At 66.2% G+C, this 15,693-nt stretch overlaps 4 protein-coding genes across 4 annotated transcripts; 2 read left to right on the top strand and 2 right to left on the bottom strand.

Annotated features, from left to right (window-relative positions):
* Positions 1 to 2,943: 2,943 nt before the first annotated feature.
* On the top strand, positions 2,944 to 3,828 carry EMIHUDRAFT_113963 (hypothetical protein; the record flags this gene model as incomplete). Its single annotated transcript, XM_005781370.1, has 1 exon — positions 2,944 to 3,828. One exon carries the CDS (start codon positions 2,944 to 2,946, stop codon positions 3,826 to 3,828), a length of 885 nt encoding a protein of 294 aa, XP_005781427.1.
* Positions 3,829 to 4,111: 283 nt separating this feature from the next.
* EMIHUDRAFT_234373 (hypothetical protein) lies at positions 4,112 to 5,425 on the bottom strand (the record flags this gene model as incomplete). The annotated part of the gene is made up of 5 exons (XM_005781369.1): positions 4,112 to 4,446; positions 4,512 to 4,548; positions 4,973 to 5,041; positions 5,153 to 5,301; positions 5,371 to 5,425. 5 exons carry the CDS (start codon positions 5,423 to 5,425, stop codon positions 4,112 to 4,114), a joined length of 645 nt encoding a protein of 214 aa, XP_005781426.1.
* A 2,402-nt stretch (positions 5,426 to 7,827) lies between these two features.
* Positions 7,828 to 11,513, bottom strand: EMIHUDRAFT_456883 (hypothetical protein; the record flags this gene model as incomplete). The annotated part of the gene is made up of 7 exons (XM_005781368.1): positions 11,481 to 11,513; positions 10,892 to 11,384; positions 10,578 to 10,769; positions 9,928 to 10,453; positions 9,746 to 9,864; positions 9,079 to 9,535; positions 7,828 to 8,105 (listed from the first exon to the last, which is right to left on the bottom strand). The coding sequence occupies exons 1-7, from the start codon at positions 11,501 to 11,503 to the stop codon at positions 7,828 to 7,830; spliced, it is 2,088 nt and encodes a 695-aa protein (XP_005781425.1). The 5' UTR covers positions 11,504 to 11,513.
* Positions 11,514 to 12,032: 519 nt separating this feature from the next.
* Positions 12,033 to 15,238, top strand: EMIHUDRAFT_442861 (hypothetical protein). Its single transcript, XM_005781367.1, has 8 exons — positions 12,033 to 12,214; positions 12,283 to 12,514; positions 12,790 to 13,067; positions 13,140 to 13,238; positions 13,307 to 13,401; positions 13,597 to 13,927; positions 14,100 to 14,186; positions 14,525 to 15,238. Exons 1-8 carry the CDS (start codon positions 12,083 to 12,085, stop codon positions 14,888 to 14,890), a joined length of 1,620 nt encoding a protein of 539 aa, XP_005781424.1. The 5' UTR covers positions 12,033 to 12,082; the 3' UTR covers positions 14,891 to 15,238.
* Positions 15,239 to 15,693: the final 455 nt, after the last annotated feature.

Genomic DNA, 15,693 nt, shown 5'->3' with positions numbered 1-15,693 from the left:
GGGTTGAGGGGCCCAACACCGGGGGGTCTAGGATTCTTCCCCCGGCCCGGGTAGTTGCGGCCCCCGAAATTGCGTTCGACGAATCCCGACGGGCCGCTTAATACAGCCGGAGCGGCGGATTCCGGCGGGGCAGACAATGCCGGTTGGGCGGCGATTGCGGTTGGCGGCGATGCGGTTGGCGGCGAGGACGGCTGCGGCGAGGAGGGCGCCTTCCTGCTGCCGATCGGTGTCGGGGAGATGGTCGTGTGGCGCGGCGACTTGGTGCACGCCGGCGCGGGCTACGCGGAGCCAGAGCACTTCCGCGTCCATGCATACGTCGACCCGCCCGCGCGGATCTACCAGCGGCCAAAGGGCAAGACGAACCGGTGTCCGGGCGTCTGAGCGACCGCGGGCGCATACGTCTGCCACAGACGTTCCGCGCGTCCGCGTGCGCTGCGCGCGCGTCTACACGCATCGGCTGCGCGTATACCGTGAGTCCGCCGCACGAGCGAGGCCGCTCTGTCTCGCGCCAGCGCAGGTTCATAATTAGCTGAGAGAGAAATACAAAAGCAGATCTCAAGAGATTTTAGTTTATATTACTAATCCACAAAAACATAATCTTTGCCCTCTGGCTAGTGCCATTTCACTCTGTGCTTTCTGGCACGCTAATCTTGTATTACGTCTCCAACGGTCAACGGAGCTCCGTGTTGCTTCCAGCGCCCTCCCCCGCGCTCCCTGCGGCCATGGCCGATACTACTAGTATGAGAGGCCATCTGGCTACCGCGAGAGCGACCCAACTCGTCGACATAGTCCGATGATGGTGCCGCAAAGTCAGCCTTCGGAAGCTATCGTGGGGTCGAGCCGGCAGTAGCCGTGACATGTGGTTCCACCACCCTTCGTAGGCTTTGCCTCTGACCGCCATCATTCCATCTCGTATGCCATGCACTGGTGGTCAAAACTCTTGAGAGTAAGAAAAATCAGGGTTTCTGATCCCCGCAAAGGCTGCTGCGGGCCAGGAGCCTTCGCCAGGTCGTGTGAAGAGCACAGATGCTGTAGTGAGTGAGTGGTCCCGGGCCCTGCGGGAACTAAGTCGACGCAAGTTAGTCTGTGAGCTGGACGAGGGCTAGTGGTGCGCCGAGGCGGGTCAAGTGGTGAAGTGTGCTCCCGGGAGTCGTGGTCGGAGGCCGGGACACTATGCGCACTAACTTAGTGCGCGGAAGTGAGTGCCTCCGGCCGGCCGCGAGGGGAGTGGTCCGGCGGGCCGCTCGTAGTGCCCTTCGCCGGCGGACGGAGGCGGGCTCGGCTACTACGCGCACTAACTCTTAGTGCGCGGAAGTGAGTGCCTCCCGCCACCCCGCGCACTAAGTTAGTGCGCGTAGTGAGTGGGCCGCGGGCGGTCTCTCTTTCGCTACGTGTTCGACGTCGTCGAACAACGTTCGACCATGGCACTGTTCACAGCGCGCGCGGACGGCCGTTCTGCGAGTCCCGCTCCGCTGGACTTTTGTAAAGCACGCTTGTGGCAAGTTACAGACGCTAGTATCGACCTCAGGGACCCAAACATGAATTAATAATTAAGGCTCAAAGTATGGTCGAACAACCGTCGAACAAACAGGTCGAACAACGAAAAGAGACTAGTGCGACCGCTAGACGGCGGTCTCCGCCGGCCCCAAGGCTGCCCAGCCCCAGTACCACACCGGCCACGTACACCGTGGCGCTGGAGTCGGTCAGTGAGGCACTAGACGGGCTACGGAACCATGCGCGCGCCGGCCGGACAGGCTGCGCGCAGGGGCCGCGCCGCCTCGATTTCGCACCTCCGCTCCGCGGCCGGCTGAGGGGCTAGCTCGCCCGGCGACAAGCCCAGCCATCGCCCAGCGCCCCGTATCGACGGGGGGCACGCAAAAAGACCGCACCTACGACTAGGGTGAGCACGTGAGGGCGTCGGTGTGGGCCGCGGGCGGGCTGCCAGGAGGGCGCGGGTGGGAGCATGGGAGATGCACCACCGCTCGACGAAGACGCGCCCGACGAAGCCCTGCTAGCGGAGGATGGTCGGTCCTCACCTACTAGCGTCGGGCGTGTGCGAAAAAGAGCGCAAATCGGAGCTCAACTCGCGCGCGGCTGGGAAAGGGGTGTGGCACCCCTCCGAAGGCGCCTCGCGAGGAGCAGCTGCTGCCTCCAAACGCGCTCGGGCAGCACGTCGGCGCGCCTGCGGGGTGGGTAGAGGTGAAACTATGCTTGCTGACACGCGCATCCCGCACCACCCCCACGTCCGCGCGCACCATGCCGCCATCCCACCTCACAGCCAAGCGCCATCGCCGTCGGACGCGGCGACGCCGAGCGGTGGCCTCGCAGACGACGAGCGCGATGAGGCCGCCGCGCCGCCGGGGTGGCCGGCGCGTGCCAGCCGCTGGCCCGTCCAGCGTGGCGGGACCGGCTCGCCCATCCTGGCCCGCGCGCTTGCCGACGCGAGAAGATCGCGCGAGAGGGCAAAATGTGGCAAAAATGGCCCTGTTTGCAAACCTTCACGGCGACTTCACGTCGGAACGAGTCGGATCGACGACTCGCCGCCTGCACCAGCGTGTGCGCCTTGCAATTCTATACAGAATCGATACTTGGTACGTCTTCTCAATCGCTCGTGGAGAGGATCTACGGCCATTCTCCACTTGTGTTCGACGATGTCGAACAATGTTCGACATCGTCGAACACGATCGAGTAACCGCGGGCGAGCAGGCTAGTGGGTGAGTGCCTCCCGCCACCCCGCGCACTAAGTTGGTGTGCGTAGTGGGTGGGCCGCCTTCTAGTGGTCGGCGAGGCCGTGGCCAGTGCCCCGGCCCTGCGGCGCCGCCTAGTGAGTGAGTGCTCGCCGACCCTCCCCACACTGAGTCGGCATCTGTGTGTTTTTTAGTTGGCGAAGGCTCCTGTGCGGGCCCGGGGGGGTATGCGGCATCTCTTGCACGCGACGGCTCGATGAACTTGTCGCTCCTGATCACCGGCGAGCTGCCTGCGGACGCGCATCCCGGTGCGAGAAATGCTTGCGGCTTGTACCGACGGCAGGGCCACTTGGTCAACGGTAAGCCGGCCTTCATGAAGGACGGGCAACTCTTGTCGTCGACGGGCGAGGCGATGGCCATGTGGTTTCATGACGATGGAAATGGACAAAAGTCATGGCTGGTCGGCAAGCACACCAACCTCGGAAACGACGACGCCTACTTGGAGCTGCGCTGCAGCGACGATGAGCCGGCGCAGACCGATTGCATCGAATGGCTGGCGGCCAACCTGGACGACGAGACGTGGATGGCGGCTCCGCAGCTGCGGCATTACGCGATCGTCAAGCCAGGCGGCGTGGAGCCGGACGTGGTGGTTGTGGAGGAGCGAACACGCAAGCAGCGCGACGCGGAGGGCCGCAAGCGCGCCATCGACGTCGACAGCGCGGACTCGCGCAAGCGCGCACGCTCGGCGCTCGACCTGCGGGTGGCCAAGGCCAGGTCGCTCCGTGCGTCCGTCGTCGACGCACGGTACAAGGCGCTCCTCCAACCATCCGTGAACGACTGGGCCGATGATAAGATTGACGACGTGGTGCTGAGCAAGCGCAAGGCGACAGCGCGCGAAGCGGCGAATTCGGAGGACGCGCCGCTGAGGGCGCTCGAATCCGCATATGCCGGCTTCACCGCGGCGATCGAGAGGTCACGTCAGGCCGTCGACGCGGCGCGGCTGGCCGTGCAGCAGGCCGAGCACGCAGAGGACGCAGCCGAGGTAACGCTTGAGACGGCGCTGCGCGCCATTGAGCCCGAGGCCGAGGCGGCTGTCGCGGGCCCGTCGGGCGCGGTGAAGCGCGAAGGAGCCGCCGGATAGCTCGCGCATGAGCCCTTCGAGTGAGGAGAATGGCATATGAATGGATAAGTAGTCTGGGCGTTGTGGCCGACCAGTATGCTATGGACGAGCGCGGCGGGGAGATATGTGTATTACTGTATTTTAGGGATCGTGAGTTTTGCCTTTGGCGACGGGAGCGCGGGCCGCACAACTGCTCGGTACCCCCCCTGGCCCTGCACATCGCTACCTTACAACGTCGAACAACGGCAACAAGCGCCACGCCACGTCGATGCGGCACCCGAAGCACCTCACCGTGCGAAGCACCTCACCCAAGCCCGCTCCTCAGACCAGATCGAGAAGGCATCGCTGGCTGCGGGTCCGACGCCTGCGCTGCCCGCGCCGCCCGCGTGCGCTGCCGCTTCGCATTGACGCGCTTCTGGTGCCACAGTGCGCTGCTGCTATGTGCATTGCAGTGCGCTGGCGCGTCGCCGCCCCGCCAGTGACCGCACTCGGACACGCGCGCGTCGCAGATGAGGCAATAGCAGTTGGGGCAAGCCGCCTCGTTACCATCGACCGGCGCCGCGACTGGCCTCTCGGCCGCATGGAAGGGGTGGAGCGGGCAGAGCGCCCGCTGGTGCGGCAAGTGCTCGGGCAACATGCCTGCATTGCAGTGCAGAGCCAGGGAGTGAGGGTCATCTCATCTCACAGTGACATCAGCTAAAAACGTAGGGCCTGATGCTGCGGAGATCTGCACGTCGCCGCCTGCGAGCGAAGGAGTGGCGGCGGCGGGGCTTTGTAGCGGCCTCGCCACCTCCTCCACCTCGTCCTCGCTCATCGCCTCCGCCACCGACGCCTCCGCCTCCTCCTGCTCCATTTCCACTTCCACCTCGTCGTCCTCTCCCTCCTCCCCCGCCGCCTCGCGTTGAACGCTCGCGTCGGGCATAGCGGTGGTGGTGCGCGGTGGCGGGGGCGGCATATGTGTAGCGATGGCGGCGAGCAGTGGTGGTGGCGGACTAGCAGCTGCTGCCGCTGCTACTGCCCTTTCTGCGGAGGCGAGAACTGCAGCGTCGGCCGGCGCGGCGGCGGTCAGTGGACTTGGTGGTGCGGCGGCGGTGGCCCTCTGGGTGGTGGCGATCGGTGCGGGCGCGCCTGCGGGCGCGGCTGCTGGTGCTGCTGCGACGGCGACCGGCATGTTGGTACCGTTAAAGAGCACCTTCGCTTTGGCCGCCGTGAACTCGGCATCGGTGAGAGCACCCTGTGCGTGGAGGCTCGCCAGCCTGGATAGCTGCCCAACAACGTCAACTTGAGGAGCAGCTGGCATTGGCACGGCACACGCGGTTGGCAAGGCCGTACACATACCGCCGACCAGGCCGTTCAGCGCACCGCTGAAAAATGGAACGGCCTGGTCGGCGACCGGCGTGCGCTTCTGGCGTTTGCGTGCAGCCTCTTTGTCGGTGTTGTAGACCTCGAGACCCGCTGCTGCCTTGCAGCAATAGGCGCCGCAAACCGGCGCCCCTGCGGCCCATGAGGGGCCAGCCTGGCGTGCGTAGAGACGACGCGGCGATGCCGTGCCGAAGCAGCGACCTTTGCGCTTGCCGACGGCGCCGATGGCACACGGAGGCAACGCTGCGACCTCCATTCAGAACTGCTCGGGTTGGACGCACGTTACTCTCGTCAAACTCACACAAAGAAATACTCAGCATAACAATTCGTGCAACCCTGTGTTCTTTCGGCGAAAGAACCCGCCTACGCTAAAAAAGATTCCGCGGTAAAAAAGATTCTGCTGTGACCGACGCCGACACCGAGCGATCGCTGACTTATATGCCGAAGATTACGGAGGCGCTCGCGCGCGCCAATGTTGTCACGCACCCAGCACCCTGTAACGCCTCCTTCCCTCCGCAACCGTGCGCAGGGCGTGCAGTTCCCTACCGGCCCCGAGGGCAAGCGCTCGACGCTCGCGACCCCGCCGGCGCCCCCGCGGAAGACGTGGCGACAGGAGTGCGCGAGTACCCGGAGATGCTCACGCGCCTCGTCGAGGCGCAGTCCTACTCTGCGCAGCGCGCCATTGCGATCGCCGAGGCGGGGCTCGCTGAGATCTACTCGACGTTCGAGTTTGTGCGGGGCGGCGAGATTGGAAAGGAAGGCTCGGCGAGCGTATAGAAGCGTGCTCGACCTTGTCGTGGCAACCTGCACGGCAGCGCTGGTAGGCGCGATGAGCGTCGAGCCACTTGACCGGAGACGGGTCGCAGGCGTCGTACCGAGCGCGTCGAGACCGTGTCCACGGGTGAGTCACGTCGGCATCAATCTCGCTCGCACAGGGTTCGTGAGTGAAATTTCACCCTTTTTTTTCACCTTTTGAATTCATGTGAATTTCACATGAAACGTTTCGGCCGCCCCCGTTTCACTGAAAATTTCACAAGTTTGCATCCAAACGCGGTGAAAGCGACGAAGTATAGAAAGGAGAGAGCCCAACCGAGTAACTAGTGAGAGGAGGTGCGAGAGCAGCTTGGTTCGTGGAGGTGTGTCCTGCTCGGGGCTCAGGCGCTCGAGGACGTGGGTGTAGCCTCAATGTTCTTTTAATGCGCGCCCCCGCCGAAATACACCAACACGCGAGATGCGTCGGCAGCGACGCGCACGACGACCTCTAAGGAGCACCGTGATCCGTGTCGTTAGGGTTAGGGGTAGGGTTAGGGTTAGGGTCAGAGAGTCCAAGCCGTTGTGTGCAGCTTTTAACAGCAAATGGTCCGGTTTGGGCCGAAACCAAATGGAGAAATCAGCGGTCCGTCGACCCGAGCTCTCGGTGAATGCTTTGGGTTCTTCGGGCTAGGGTTAGGGTTAGGGTTAGGGTTAGGGGTTAGGGTAAGGGTTAGGGTTAGGGTACGTTGGTTGTCGTCGCACGCTCTCGATATCTGGCTAAGACGAGACAGACACAGCATCAGAGGCGACCCAAGCGACACACCAGAGCACGGCCGGGGACGCGAGCCGCCATCTTGGACTGTGAGGCGAGTATTTGCCACCGGGAGCTCGCCGCCGCCCCTACACCGCCGCCGCCGCCCTCCTGAGGCCAGATAATAGCCCAAGTCGAAGAGTGCGCGCCGCCCTCGGTATCTGGGTGGCAGGCGGGACTAGAGAGGCACGCCAGAGCACGGCCGGGGACGCGAGCCGCCATCTTGGACTGTGAGGCGAGTATTTGCCACCGGGAGCTCGCCGCCGCCCCTACACCGCCGCCGCCGCCCTCCCGAGGCCAGATAATAGCCCAAGTCGAAGAGTGCGCCCCGCCCTCGGTATCTGGGTGGCATACGGGACTAGAGAGGCACGCCAGAGCACGGCCGGGGACGCGAGCCGCCATCTTGGACTGTGAGGCGAGTATTTGCCACCGGGAGCTCGCCGCCGCCCCTACACCGCCGCCCCCGCCGCCCTCCCGAGGCCAGATAATAGCCCAAGTCGAAGAGTGCGCCCCGCCCTCGGTATCTGGGTGGCAGGCGGGACTAGAGAGGCACGCCAGAGCACGGCCGGGGGCGCGAGCCGCCATCTTGGACTGTGAGGCGAGTATTTGCCACCGGGAGCTCGCCGCCGCCCCTACATCGCCGCCGCCGCCCTCCCGAGGCCAGATAATAGCCCAAGTCGAAGAGTGCGCCCCGCCCTCGGTATCTGGGTGGCAGGCGGGACTAGAGAGGCACACCAGAGCACGGCCGGGGGCGCGAGCCGCCATCTTGGACTGTGAGGCGAGTATTTGCCACCGGGAGCTCGCCGCCGCCCCTACACCGCCGCCGCCGCCCTCCCGAGGCCAGATAATAGCCCAAGTCGAAGAGTGCGCCGCTCGGAAAAGTGAAATTTCGTTTCACATGAAATGTGAAGTGAAAGTGAAAGTGAAATCGATTCGCTGTTTCCATGTGAAATCACGAACCCTGCGCTCGCAGAATCTATCTTGTAGCACATCGGGCCAGTAGGACAGAAGCTGAGCAAAAATAACCCCCCTGTCCAGGAATTCATGCCAATCAATCGAATTTTCGGGTAAACGGCACGTGCACGTCGCCGAAGCTATCCGGCGCTCCTTCCGCCCTCCCCCCGCGCCTCGATGGCTCGCCACGCCTCCTCGACGAGCGCGAAGCACTCTCCGGCGCGCGGGTGGCCGCACCGATCTGGGTGGAGCCGCCGCACCAGCTGCAAGTACCGCTTCCGGCTCGCCTCGCGGCCCGTCAACCGCTGCAGCCCAAGGCAGCCCCAGGGGTCCTGCACAGCGCGGGGGGCTCCAGCGAGCACCGCCGCCACGAGAGCGTCCACCGCGCAATCGACGTCGACGATGCCGCCGCTCGACCCTGCGTCGCCGCTGCTGGACCCACCGCAGCCGCCGCCGCCGCCGCAACCGCTCCCACCGCCGCTACCGTCGCCGCTCCCTCCCCCTCCGCCGCTCCCACCGCCCCCGCCCGCCTGGCGTTGGCGCTGGCGGCTGGCCGCCTAGGTAAGGTGAGGTAAGGTAAACTTCTCGACACACAAGGGTGGTGGGGCAAGGGGGGGCGGCCCTCGCGACTCCACGTCTAGAAGACGGGAGCCTCGTGGCATGCCCAGTGCGCGTGGGTGAGCGATGCGTGTGTGTGCGTGTGCGTGTGCGTGTGCGTGCGCGTGCGCGTGCGCGTGCGCGTGCGCGTGCGCGTGCGTGTGTGTGTGTGTGTGCGTGTGCGTGTGTCTCCACCTCCTCGAAGAGTCGCCTCTGGTCCTACGTGGCGAACACGCAGCCTCGAGGCGGGAGTACGGTCTCGTGCAGTGCATTCGTAGCACCGCGTGAATACGAGGGGCTACGAGCACAGCGAAAGCAGCGGAAGACGGCCGAATACGGCTGAGTACGTGTCCTCTCGAGCGCTGGTTGGGATACGAGAAGATGTATTCCGCTTCTGGGCCTCCCTTCCTCGATTGCGGCCCGCCTCCGCTGCTCCTCCAGCAGCGGCTTCTGCTCCTGCAGCCGTCGCTTTTGCTCCCGCAGCTGCTGCAGCTGCCGCAGCTGCTCGGCCTTGGCGACGCGCACCGCCTTGGCTGCCTACGGGGCATGGCCAGGACGTGTCGTGGACGTGTCCTGGACAGGGCACCCGGCTCGCGCTGCGCCGCAAGCCGCCTCCACAGCCTGCGCCTCCGCTGCCCTCGCCGCCGCTGCTGCCGCCACCTCGGCCTGGCCCGGCGCCTCGCCGACCGCCCGCGCGTACGCCACCGCCGCCTCCACCGCCGTGCCGAAGTAGCCGTAGCAGATAGTCTCCCTTCCCACCGTGTGCTGCGCCCGGAAGCGCGAGCCATACACACCGCGCCAAATGGATACGGCCTTGTACCCGGTGGCACTGCTGCTGGAGAGGTGCAATCTCAGGCCCTCCGCTTCTGCAGCCACCGCCGGAGGAGGCTGGTATTCCCCGACCGCCCGCGCATACGCCACCGCCGCCTCCACCGCCGTGCCGAAGAAGCCGTAGCAGACAGTCTCCCTTCCCACCGTGTGCTGCGCCCGGAAGCGGCCGGAGGGGCGCTGCTGCACGCCCTTGTACCCGGTGGCACTGTTGCTGGAGAGGTGCAATCTCAAGCCCTCCGCCTCTGCAACCACCTCCCCTTCTGCAGCCACAATCGGAGGAGGAGCCGGAGGCTGGTATTCCCCGACCGCCCGCGCATACGCCACCGCCGCCTCCACCGCCGTGCCGAAGGTGCCGAGGTCGACCTGCCTTCCGTCCACCCTGTGCTGCGCCTGGAAGCGCGAGCCACTTTTGAACACGCCCTTGTACCCGCTGGCGCTGATGCTGGAGAGGTGCAGCCGCAAGCCCTCCGCCTCCTCCGCCTCCTCCGCCGCCTCCGCCGCCGCCTCCGCCTCCGCCTCCGCCTCCGCCTCCGCCTCCGCCGCCGCCGCCGCCTCCGCGTCCTCGCGGTGCCGCTTGGGCTGTGCGCCGGCGGGTGGCGGCTCGGCCCGCTCAGCCCGCGCCGCCTCCACCGCCGCTTGCGCCGGCGCCGGCGGGTTCAAGCGCAAACCCTCCGCCTCACCGGGCCCGTGCACCGGGACCACGGCGCCCACGAGCTCGGCCGCGCTTGCCGAATGGCTGCCGGCCGCGCCTGCGCGCCAGGTCAGACGTTAGCGGGCGACAGCTCATCTACAGGCGAGCAGGGCTGAAACACCTGCCGACGCGGCCGGGCCCAGCTTCTGCCGCTTGGCCCTGTGGCCGCTCGCCGGACCCTCCCGCAGATCGGACAGTTTCTGGTACACCGACTTGCGCGGGGGTCCCGGAACCTTGCCGGCGATCGCCGGCTCGATGTGCTCCCGCCAGAAGCGCCACCACTCGCCGCTCCACCGCTTCTCCGAGGGGAAGTCCGCCATGCACTCGTCTTTCCGCTTGCCGTCCTTGTCGGTCCGCAGGTAGGCGTCGGGCGCGGCCCAGCAGGCGCAGTACTCGGGGATGAGCGGTACATCGGGCTGCGCCGCGGCGAGCCACGCGTTGATGGCTTGGACCCTGGCGTGGAAGCCGCCCTTCGCCTTCTTCGCGTCCGACAGCGTCATGGGTCGCTCGACTTGACCGATCACTGCGCCGCTCTCGTCCTTCACATCTACGAGCACGGTCACCGGGCCCTTGAAGACCTCGCCTCTCTCGCAGCGGCGCGGGTTCGGCGCCCGCTCGAGCAGCGCGTCCACCGCGACGCCGACCGCCTGGTTGTAATCCGCGGCTGGCGGTGCTGCTGCTGCTGCTGCTGCGCTGCGCGCGGGGGGCTCTCTCTCGGCTCTCTCTCGGCTATCCCGGCTATCCTCCACCTCGCGCCTGGAGAGCGGCGACCTCGGCGGTGTAGTCGGGCCTATCGGACGGGCCGTCGGACGGGCAGAGCAGCGCGTGGATCAGCGTCTTGACCCTCTCTGGGTCGGCGGGCGAGGGCATGTTCTTCTCGAGCCCGGCGAGCTTCTTCTCCTTCTTCTCCTTTGGCGGCTTCTTGGCGACCAGCTCGGGGTGGAGGTTGACGAGGTGCTGCGACTGGAAGTTGTTGGCAGAGAAGCACTGCGCCGCGCGAGGCAGGGCCGCCCGGTCGGGCTGCGGGGGAGGGGCGCGGCGGGCGGGGAGTGGAGAGGTGGTGGCGGGGAGTGGAGAGGTGCTACTGCCTTGTTGCAGAGGTGGCAGTAGCGCTTGCCGGGCTTGGAGCGGCCGCCCTCGCCGCCGGGCTTGGCGGCCGAGTGGTAGATGTCGCCCGTGGCGGGGCAGACGAACCAGACCACCTTGCGCGTGAGGTGCACCCGCAGGAAGAAGTCGCGGCCGAGCTCCTCCATCAGGAAGGGCTGCTCCTCGGTGTTTGGGCCGTCGCAGAGCATCTCGAGCTCGGCGGACTTTGGCAGCTCCTTGCCGCGGTCGAAGACCTTCCACGACCCGACCTCCACCGTCCCTGGGTGGAGCGCGGTCGAGGCCGCCTCGGCGATCACCTCACCCGACCCCGCCCCGCGCGTGACCCGCCAGGCGGCGCCGTCGGAGGTGAGGTGGAGCTTGGGGTCGTCGCTGTGCGCGAAGCGAGGGGACGACTTGACGTCGGAGTCCTGGCGCACCCACTCGCCATCGAGAAACGACAGCGGCGCGCCGCGACACAGCAGCCGGCCGTGCCTGCAGTTGGTCCAGCGAGAGCTCAGTGAGTCAGCAGGAGGCCTTATGTGGTGCGGGAGGAGGCCGTTGCTGGGCACGAGGGGCGAGGGGGCTCACCGATGCACCGACGAGCCTGCCATCCCGCGGCCGGGGAAATGCTGTCTCAGCGACTGAGAAAAAGAAATCGCGGGGCCCAGTGGCACTAAATAAAAAAGAATCCCAGGCTGCCCAACCCACTAGCATCCCCCCGCGGTCCCCGCCTTATACACACAAATCCAGGTATTTCTTTTTCGCGGCGCGATTTCTTTAATCGGGAGAAAAGGCGGAGATCCTAGCTCACTGGGAGACGTTGGGAATAGGGGAGAAGTGTCAGTGTGAGGGGAGGGCGTGCGCCGGCGCTTTTGCCTTTGAAAACTGAACAGTTTTTTCCCCCAGCTCTCGACTGCATCTGTCTGTCGGCCTCGTCATCTGCCACCTGGGGTCACTCCCGCGAAACCCGTGAACTAGCCGGGGCAGTCGGAGAAGGGGCAACTCCGTGCACTGACGGTCGGCCGCCAGAAAACACGCCTGCGTGGATCGCGTCACACCAATCCTCGCTACCCAACGCGGCCAAAGGATATCCACCTCGAGAACCTCGAGAAAAGAGAAAAATCAGCAAAGCGGCCCATACGCTGCCGTGGCGCCTCTGTGTCGAGGCGCGCTGGCCCGCTCCGGTCGCGATGACTACACGGTGCCTACTGCTCGTGGCCCTCTCGGCGCTCGCCTCCGCGGACGAGGAAAAGCCTTATGAGGTACCGACTTCAATCGACGGCGCCTTCTTCTTCGAGCCCTTCATCAACACAGAGCGCTGGGTGCGTGTGTGCTTCCGTCACGGCCTGCTGCCTCGGCTGCTCTCCCAGCCAGCTCCTTCCCTGCACAGGTCCGCACGGAGGACGAAAACTACCAGGGCGAGCTGCAGCTCCAGAGCTACGGCGTCTTCCGCGGGAAAGCCGAGTTGCCGGACGCACTGCCGGCCGACCAGGGCCTCGAGCTCTCCTCGGCGGCGCGCAAGCACGGCATCAGCACGGTCTTTGCGGAGCCGCTCCGCACCAAGGGCGTGGGGCTGGTCGTCCAGTTCGAGCTCCTCCTCAAGCAGCCTCTCCAGTGCGGAGGTGCGGCTCTGCTCGCCTAGCGCCACCTCCCGGCTCACTGCCCGCCTAGCGCCGCTCACTCCGCCTAGCGCCACTCACTGCCTGCACACCGCACTCCCTTCCAAGAGGCAGTGCCCTCCCACCCGCAGGTTCTCACGCACGCACGCACGCACGCACGCACGCACAACACTCACAACACATACAGCACTCAATGCACGCACGACACTCACACTACATACAGCACTTAATGCACGTACGCACGCACACTGACACCTTCCCCGTGCGCCGGGCGCAAGGCGCCTACCTCAAGCTCCTCTCGGCCGACGAGGCGGTGCCGCCCGCGGCCCTCAACGGAGACACCGCGTACACGCTCATGTTTGGGCCGGACAAGTGCGGAGCCGTGCACAAGACGCACTTCATCCTGCGGCACAAGAGCCCCGTGGACGGTGCGATCAAGGAGTGCCACCTCGTCGGCGAGACGGCGGCGCCGCCTCTCTCCGACAAGAAGCCGCACCTGTACACGGCGGTCATCACGCCCGAGAGCGAGGTCAAGATCCTCGTCGACGGCAAGGAGGTGTGGGCTCGAGTTCCCTACCCCCAGAGTACCGAACCCAGTGTGGGTTCAGTTGGGTGGGTGGTGCGGTAGGTCCGGTCGGCCTCGCTGCTCGACGAGGCGGCGTTCTCCGCCCCAATCAACCCGCCGAAGAAGGTCGACGACCCCGACGACTCCAAGCCCGCCGACTGGGTCGACGAGGGAGGTGCAGAGTACCATACCTCCAGAGTACCGAACCCAGTGTGGCTGTACTCTCTCAGGTCGACGAGCCCCAGATGCCCGACCCCGCCTCGGTCAAGCCGGACGACTGGGACGAGGAGGCGCCGCGCCTGATCGAGGACCCGGCGGCGGAGAGGTGGCCGCCACAAACTTGCCTCCGCCACACCCCCGCTCGCCCCACCCCCGCTCGCCCCACCCCCGCTCGCCCCACCCCCTCTCCGCATGGCTACTTGAACCTCGGTGGGCACCGCCAAGACGCCCTCCCGCGGACTCCGCTGCCGCGCGACGCCGTCGCCTGCGCAGCGCTCGCCCTCCCGCGGCGCGCCTGCAGGCCGGACACGTGGGAGCCCGACGAGCCGCTTCAGATCCCAGACCCGACGGCGGAGGCGCCCGCCGACTGGGACTCCGACGAGGACGGGGAGTGGGAGGCGCCGCTGGTGCCCAACCCGAAGTGCAAGCCGTCGGGCTGCGGCGAGTGGAAGCGGCCGCAGGTCGCAAACCCGGCGTACAAGGGCAAGTGGGTGCAGGCCAAGATCGACAACCCCGCCTACGTCGGCAAGTGGGCGCCGCGCCAGATTGACAACCCCGCCTATTACTACGACGCGGCGCCACACGACGTCATGCCGATCGGCGGCGTGGGGATCGAGCTGTGGACGATGCAGGTCAGGGCCCGAAGAGACCTCGGCCGGAGCCCGCTCGGAGCCCTCTCGGAGCCCTCTCGGAGCCCTCTCGGAGCCCTCTCGGAGCCCTCTCGGAACCTTCTCGGAGCCCTCTCGGAACCTTCTCAGAGCCCTCTCGGAACTTTCTCGGAGCCCTCTCGGAGCCCTCCCGCAGGACGGGATCCTCTTCGACAACATCCTGGTCGCCACTGATCCGAGGGTGGCCGAGGAGGCGGCGGAGCGAACCTTCTCCGCGCGGAAGGCGGCCGCCCGCCCCCGTGCGCCAGACTCCCCCGCACTTCCTCGCACGCCGTGGGGGGCTCCTGTCTTGCAGTGTGGAGATGCGAGGGACCCCGCGCCCTCGCCCCACACTAGCGTGTGGAGAGGGTCGCCCCACTGACTAGCGACGTGACACCACTAGCGTCGAGAGGGTCGCCCCACTGACTAGCGACGTGACACCACTAGCGTCGAGAAGGTCGCCCCACTGACTAGCGACGTGACACCACTAGCGTCGAGAAGGTCGCCCCACTGACTAGCGACGTGACACCACTAGCGTCGAGAAGGTCACCGCACCCGACGCGTGGCTTTCTTTTTTTTAAGGCGGCTGCTGCTCGGCTCGAGCGCGGCGATGGGTGGCTGGGCGCCGCGTCCTTCTACCTCAGCCTCGCGGCCGAGTACGCGCGCGAGAACGCGCTGCCCGTCGGGGTGGCGGTGTGCGCCGTGCTGGCGAGCATCGTCCTGCTCTGCTGCTGCCGTGCGCCGGCGCGCGCAGCCGAGGCGGGTGGCGGCGGTGTGGAGGGCGAGGAAGAGGAGGGCGAGGGCGAGGAGGAGGACGGCGAGGAGGACGGCGAGGAGGCGGGCGAGGGCGACGAAGCGGCGGAAGAGGCGGCCGAGGCTGCAGAGGAAGAGAAGCCTGCGGCTAGCACCAGCACGGCCAGGCGGCGCACGCGCAAGGCGACCGACTAGGCTGTCGAGCGCTCCCTCTTTTCGCCCCTCTCGTCTCTCGCCGTGATTAATAGCGCCGACGACGGGGGGGGGGGGGAGATTGGACCTCCGATGGCCTTCAGGAGTCCAACGGCAGTGGAGGCTTGAGTGTTGAGACGAGGCGGCCGTGGGCCACACGCACACCTCTCACTTGTGGTTGTGCTGCCGTTACGGAATGTAGGATCGAGTCCGCCTGCGGCTGCGCCCTGACCTTTGTCCGTGTAGGAGGGCACGCCTCACAGTGCACACAGCCGCGCACCACACCAAACCACAGAGCACACCCACGACGAGTTGTGTGCGTGTCCATAGTATATCTTCGAGGTAGGGGGTAATCGTTTTTTAGGAGTGATCAGCGCACAACGGTGTGGTCGCGGAAAACGAAAAGTGCTCCTCCTTGAATGCGTGGAACCACTCGCTTGGGTGTAGGTGGGCCGTGTTCATCATGTCGCCCCCGCTACCGAGCATGAAGGCGGCCATGGACTGCGGCCCGAGCACAGGGTTATCAACGCTCGGCTCGTCCTCGTCGAAGCCATAGCCGTCGTCGTCGTCGTCGAAGAGCATCAGCACGTCCTCGTCCTGGATGGCGCAATCCCGAACCATGTCGAAGTCGTCGTCATTCGGGTACTCAGGCAGTGACTCCAGGGTATCCTCGCACTCCTCGTCCACGTCCGGCACACGCTCCAAGATGTTGTGAAAGGCCATCTCCTCACCGGTGCAGTTGGGACGCGGGGGCAGGCCCTTCTGCAGCCGCATCGCGATGCGCAGGTAGCAGTCGCGGAAGGACT

The sequence above is a fragment of the Emiliania huxleyi genome, assembly GCF_000372725.1.
Source record: "Emiliania huxleyi CCMP1516 chromosome Unknown EMIHUscaffold_203, whole genome shotgun sequence".
Lineage (NCBI taxonomy): Eukaryota > Haptophyta > Isochrysidales > Noelaerhabdaceae > Emiliania > Emiliania huxleyi.
This window is presented reverse-complemented; position numbering and strand designations above follow the sequence as displayed.

What these genes read in the sequence shown, in the direction of transcription:
- EMIHUDRAFT_442861 (XM_005781367.1), top strand. Translation starts at nt 12,083, where the DNA reads ATGACTACACGGTGCCTACTGCTCGTGGCCCTCTCGGCGCTCGCCTCC. An exon ending in GAGGACCCGGCGGCGGAGAG is followed by an intron (nt 13,402 to 13,596) that starts GTGGCCGCCACA and finishes GCGCGCCTGCAG; the next exon opens with GCCGGACACGTGGGAGCCCG. An exon ending in TCGAGCTGTGGACGATGCAG is followed by an intron (nt 13,928 to 14,099) that starts GTCAGGGCCCGA and finishes GCCCTCCCGCAG; the next exon opens with GACGGGATCCTCTTCGACAA.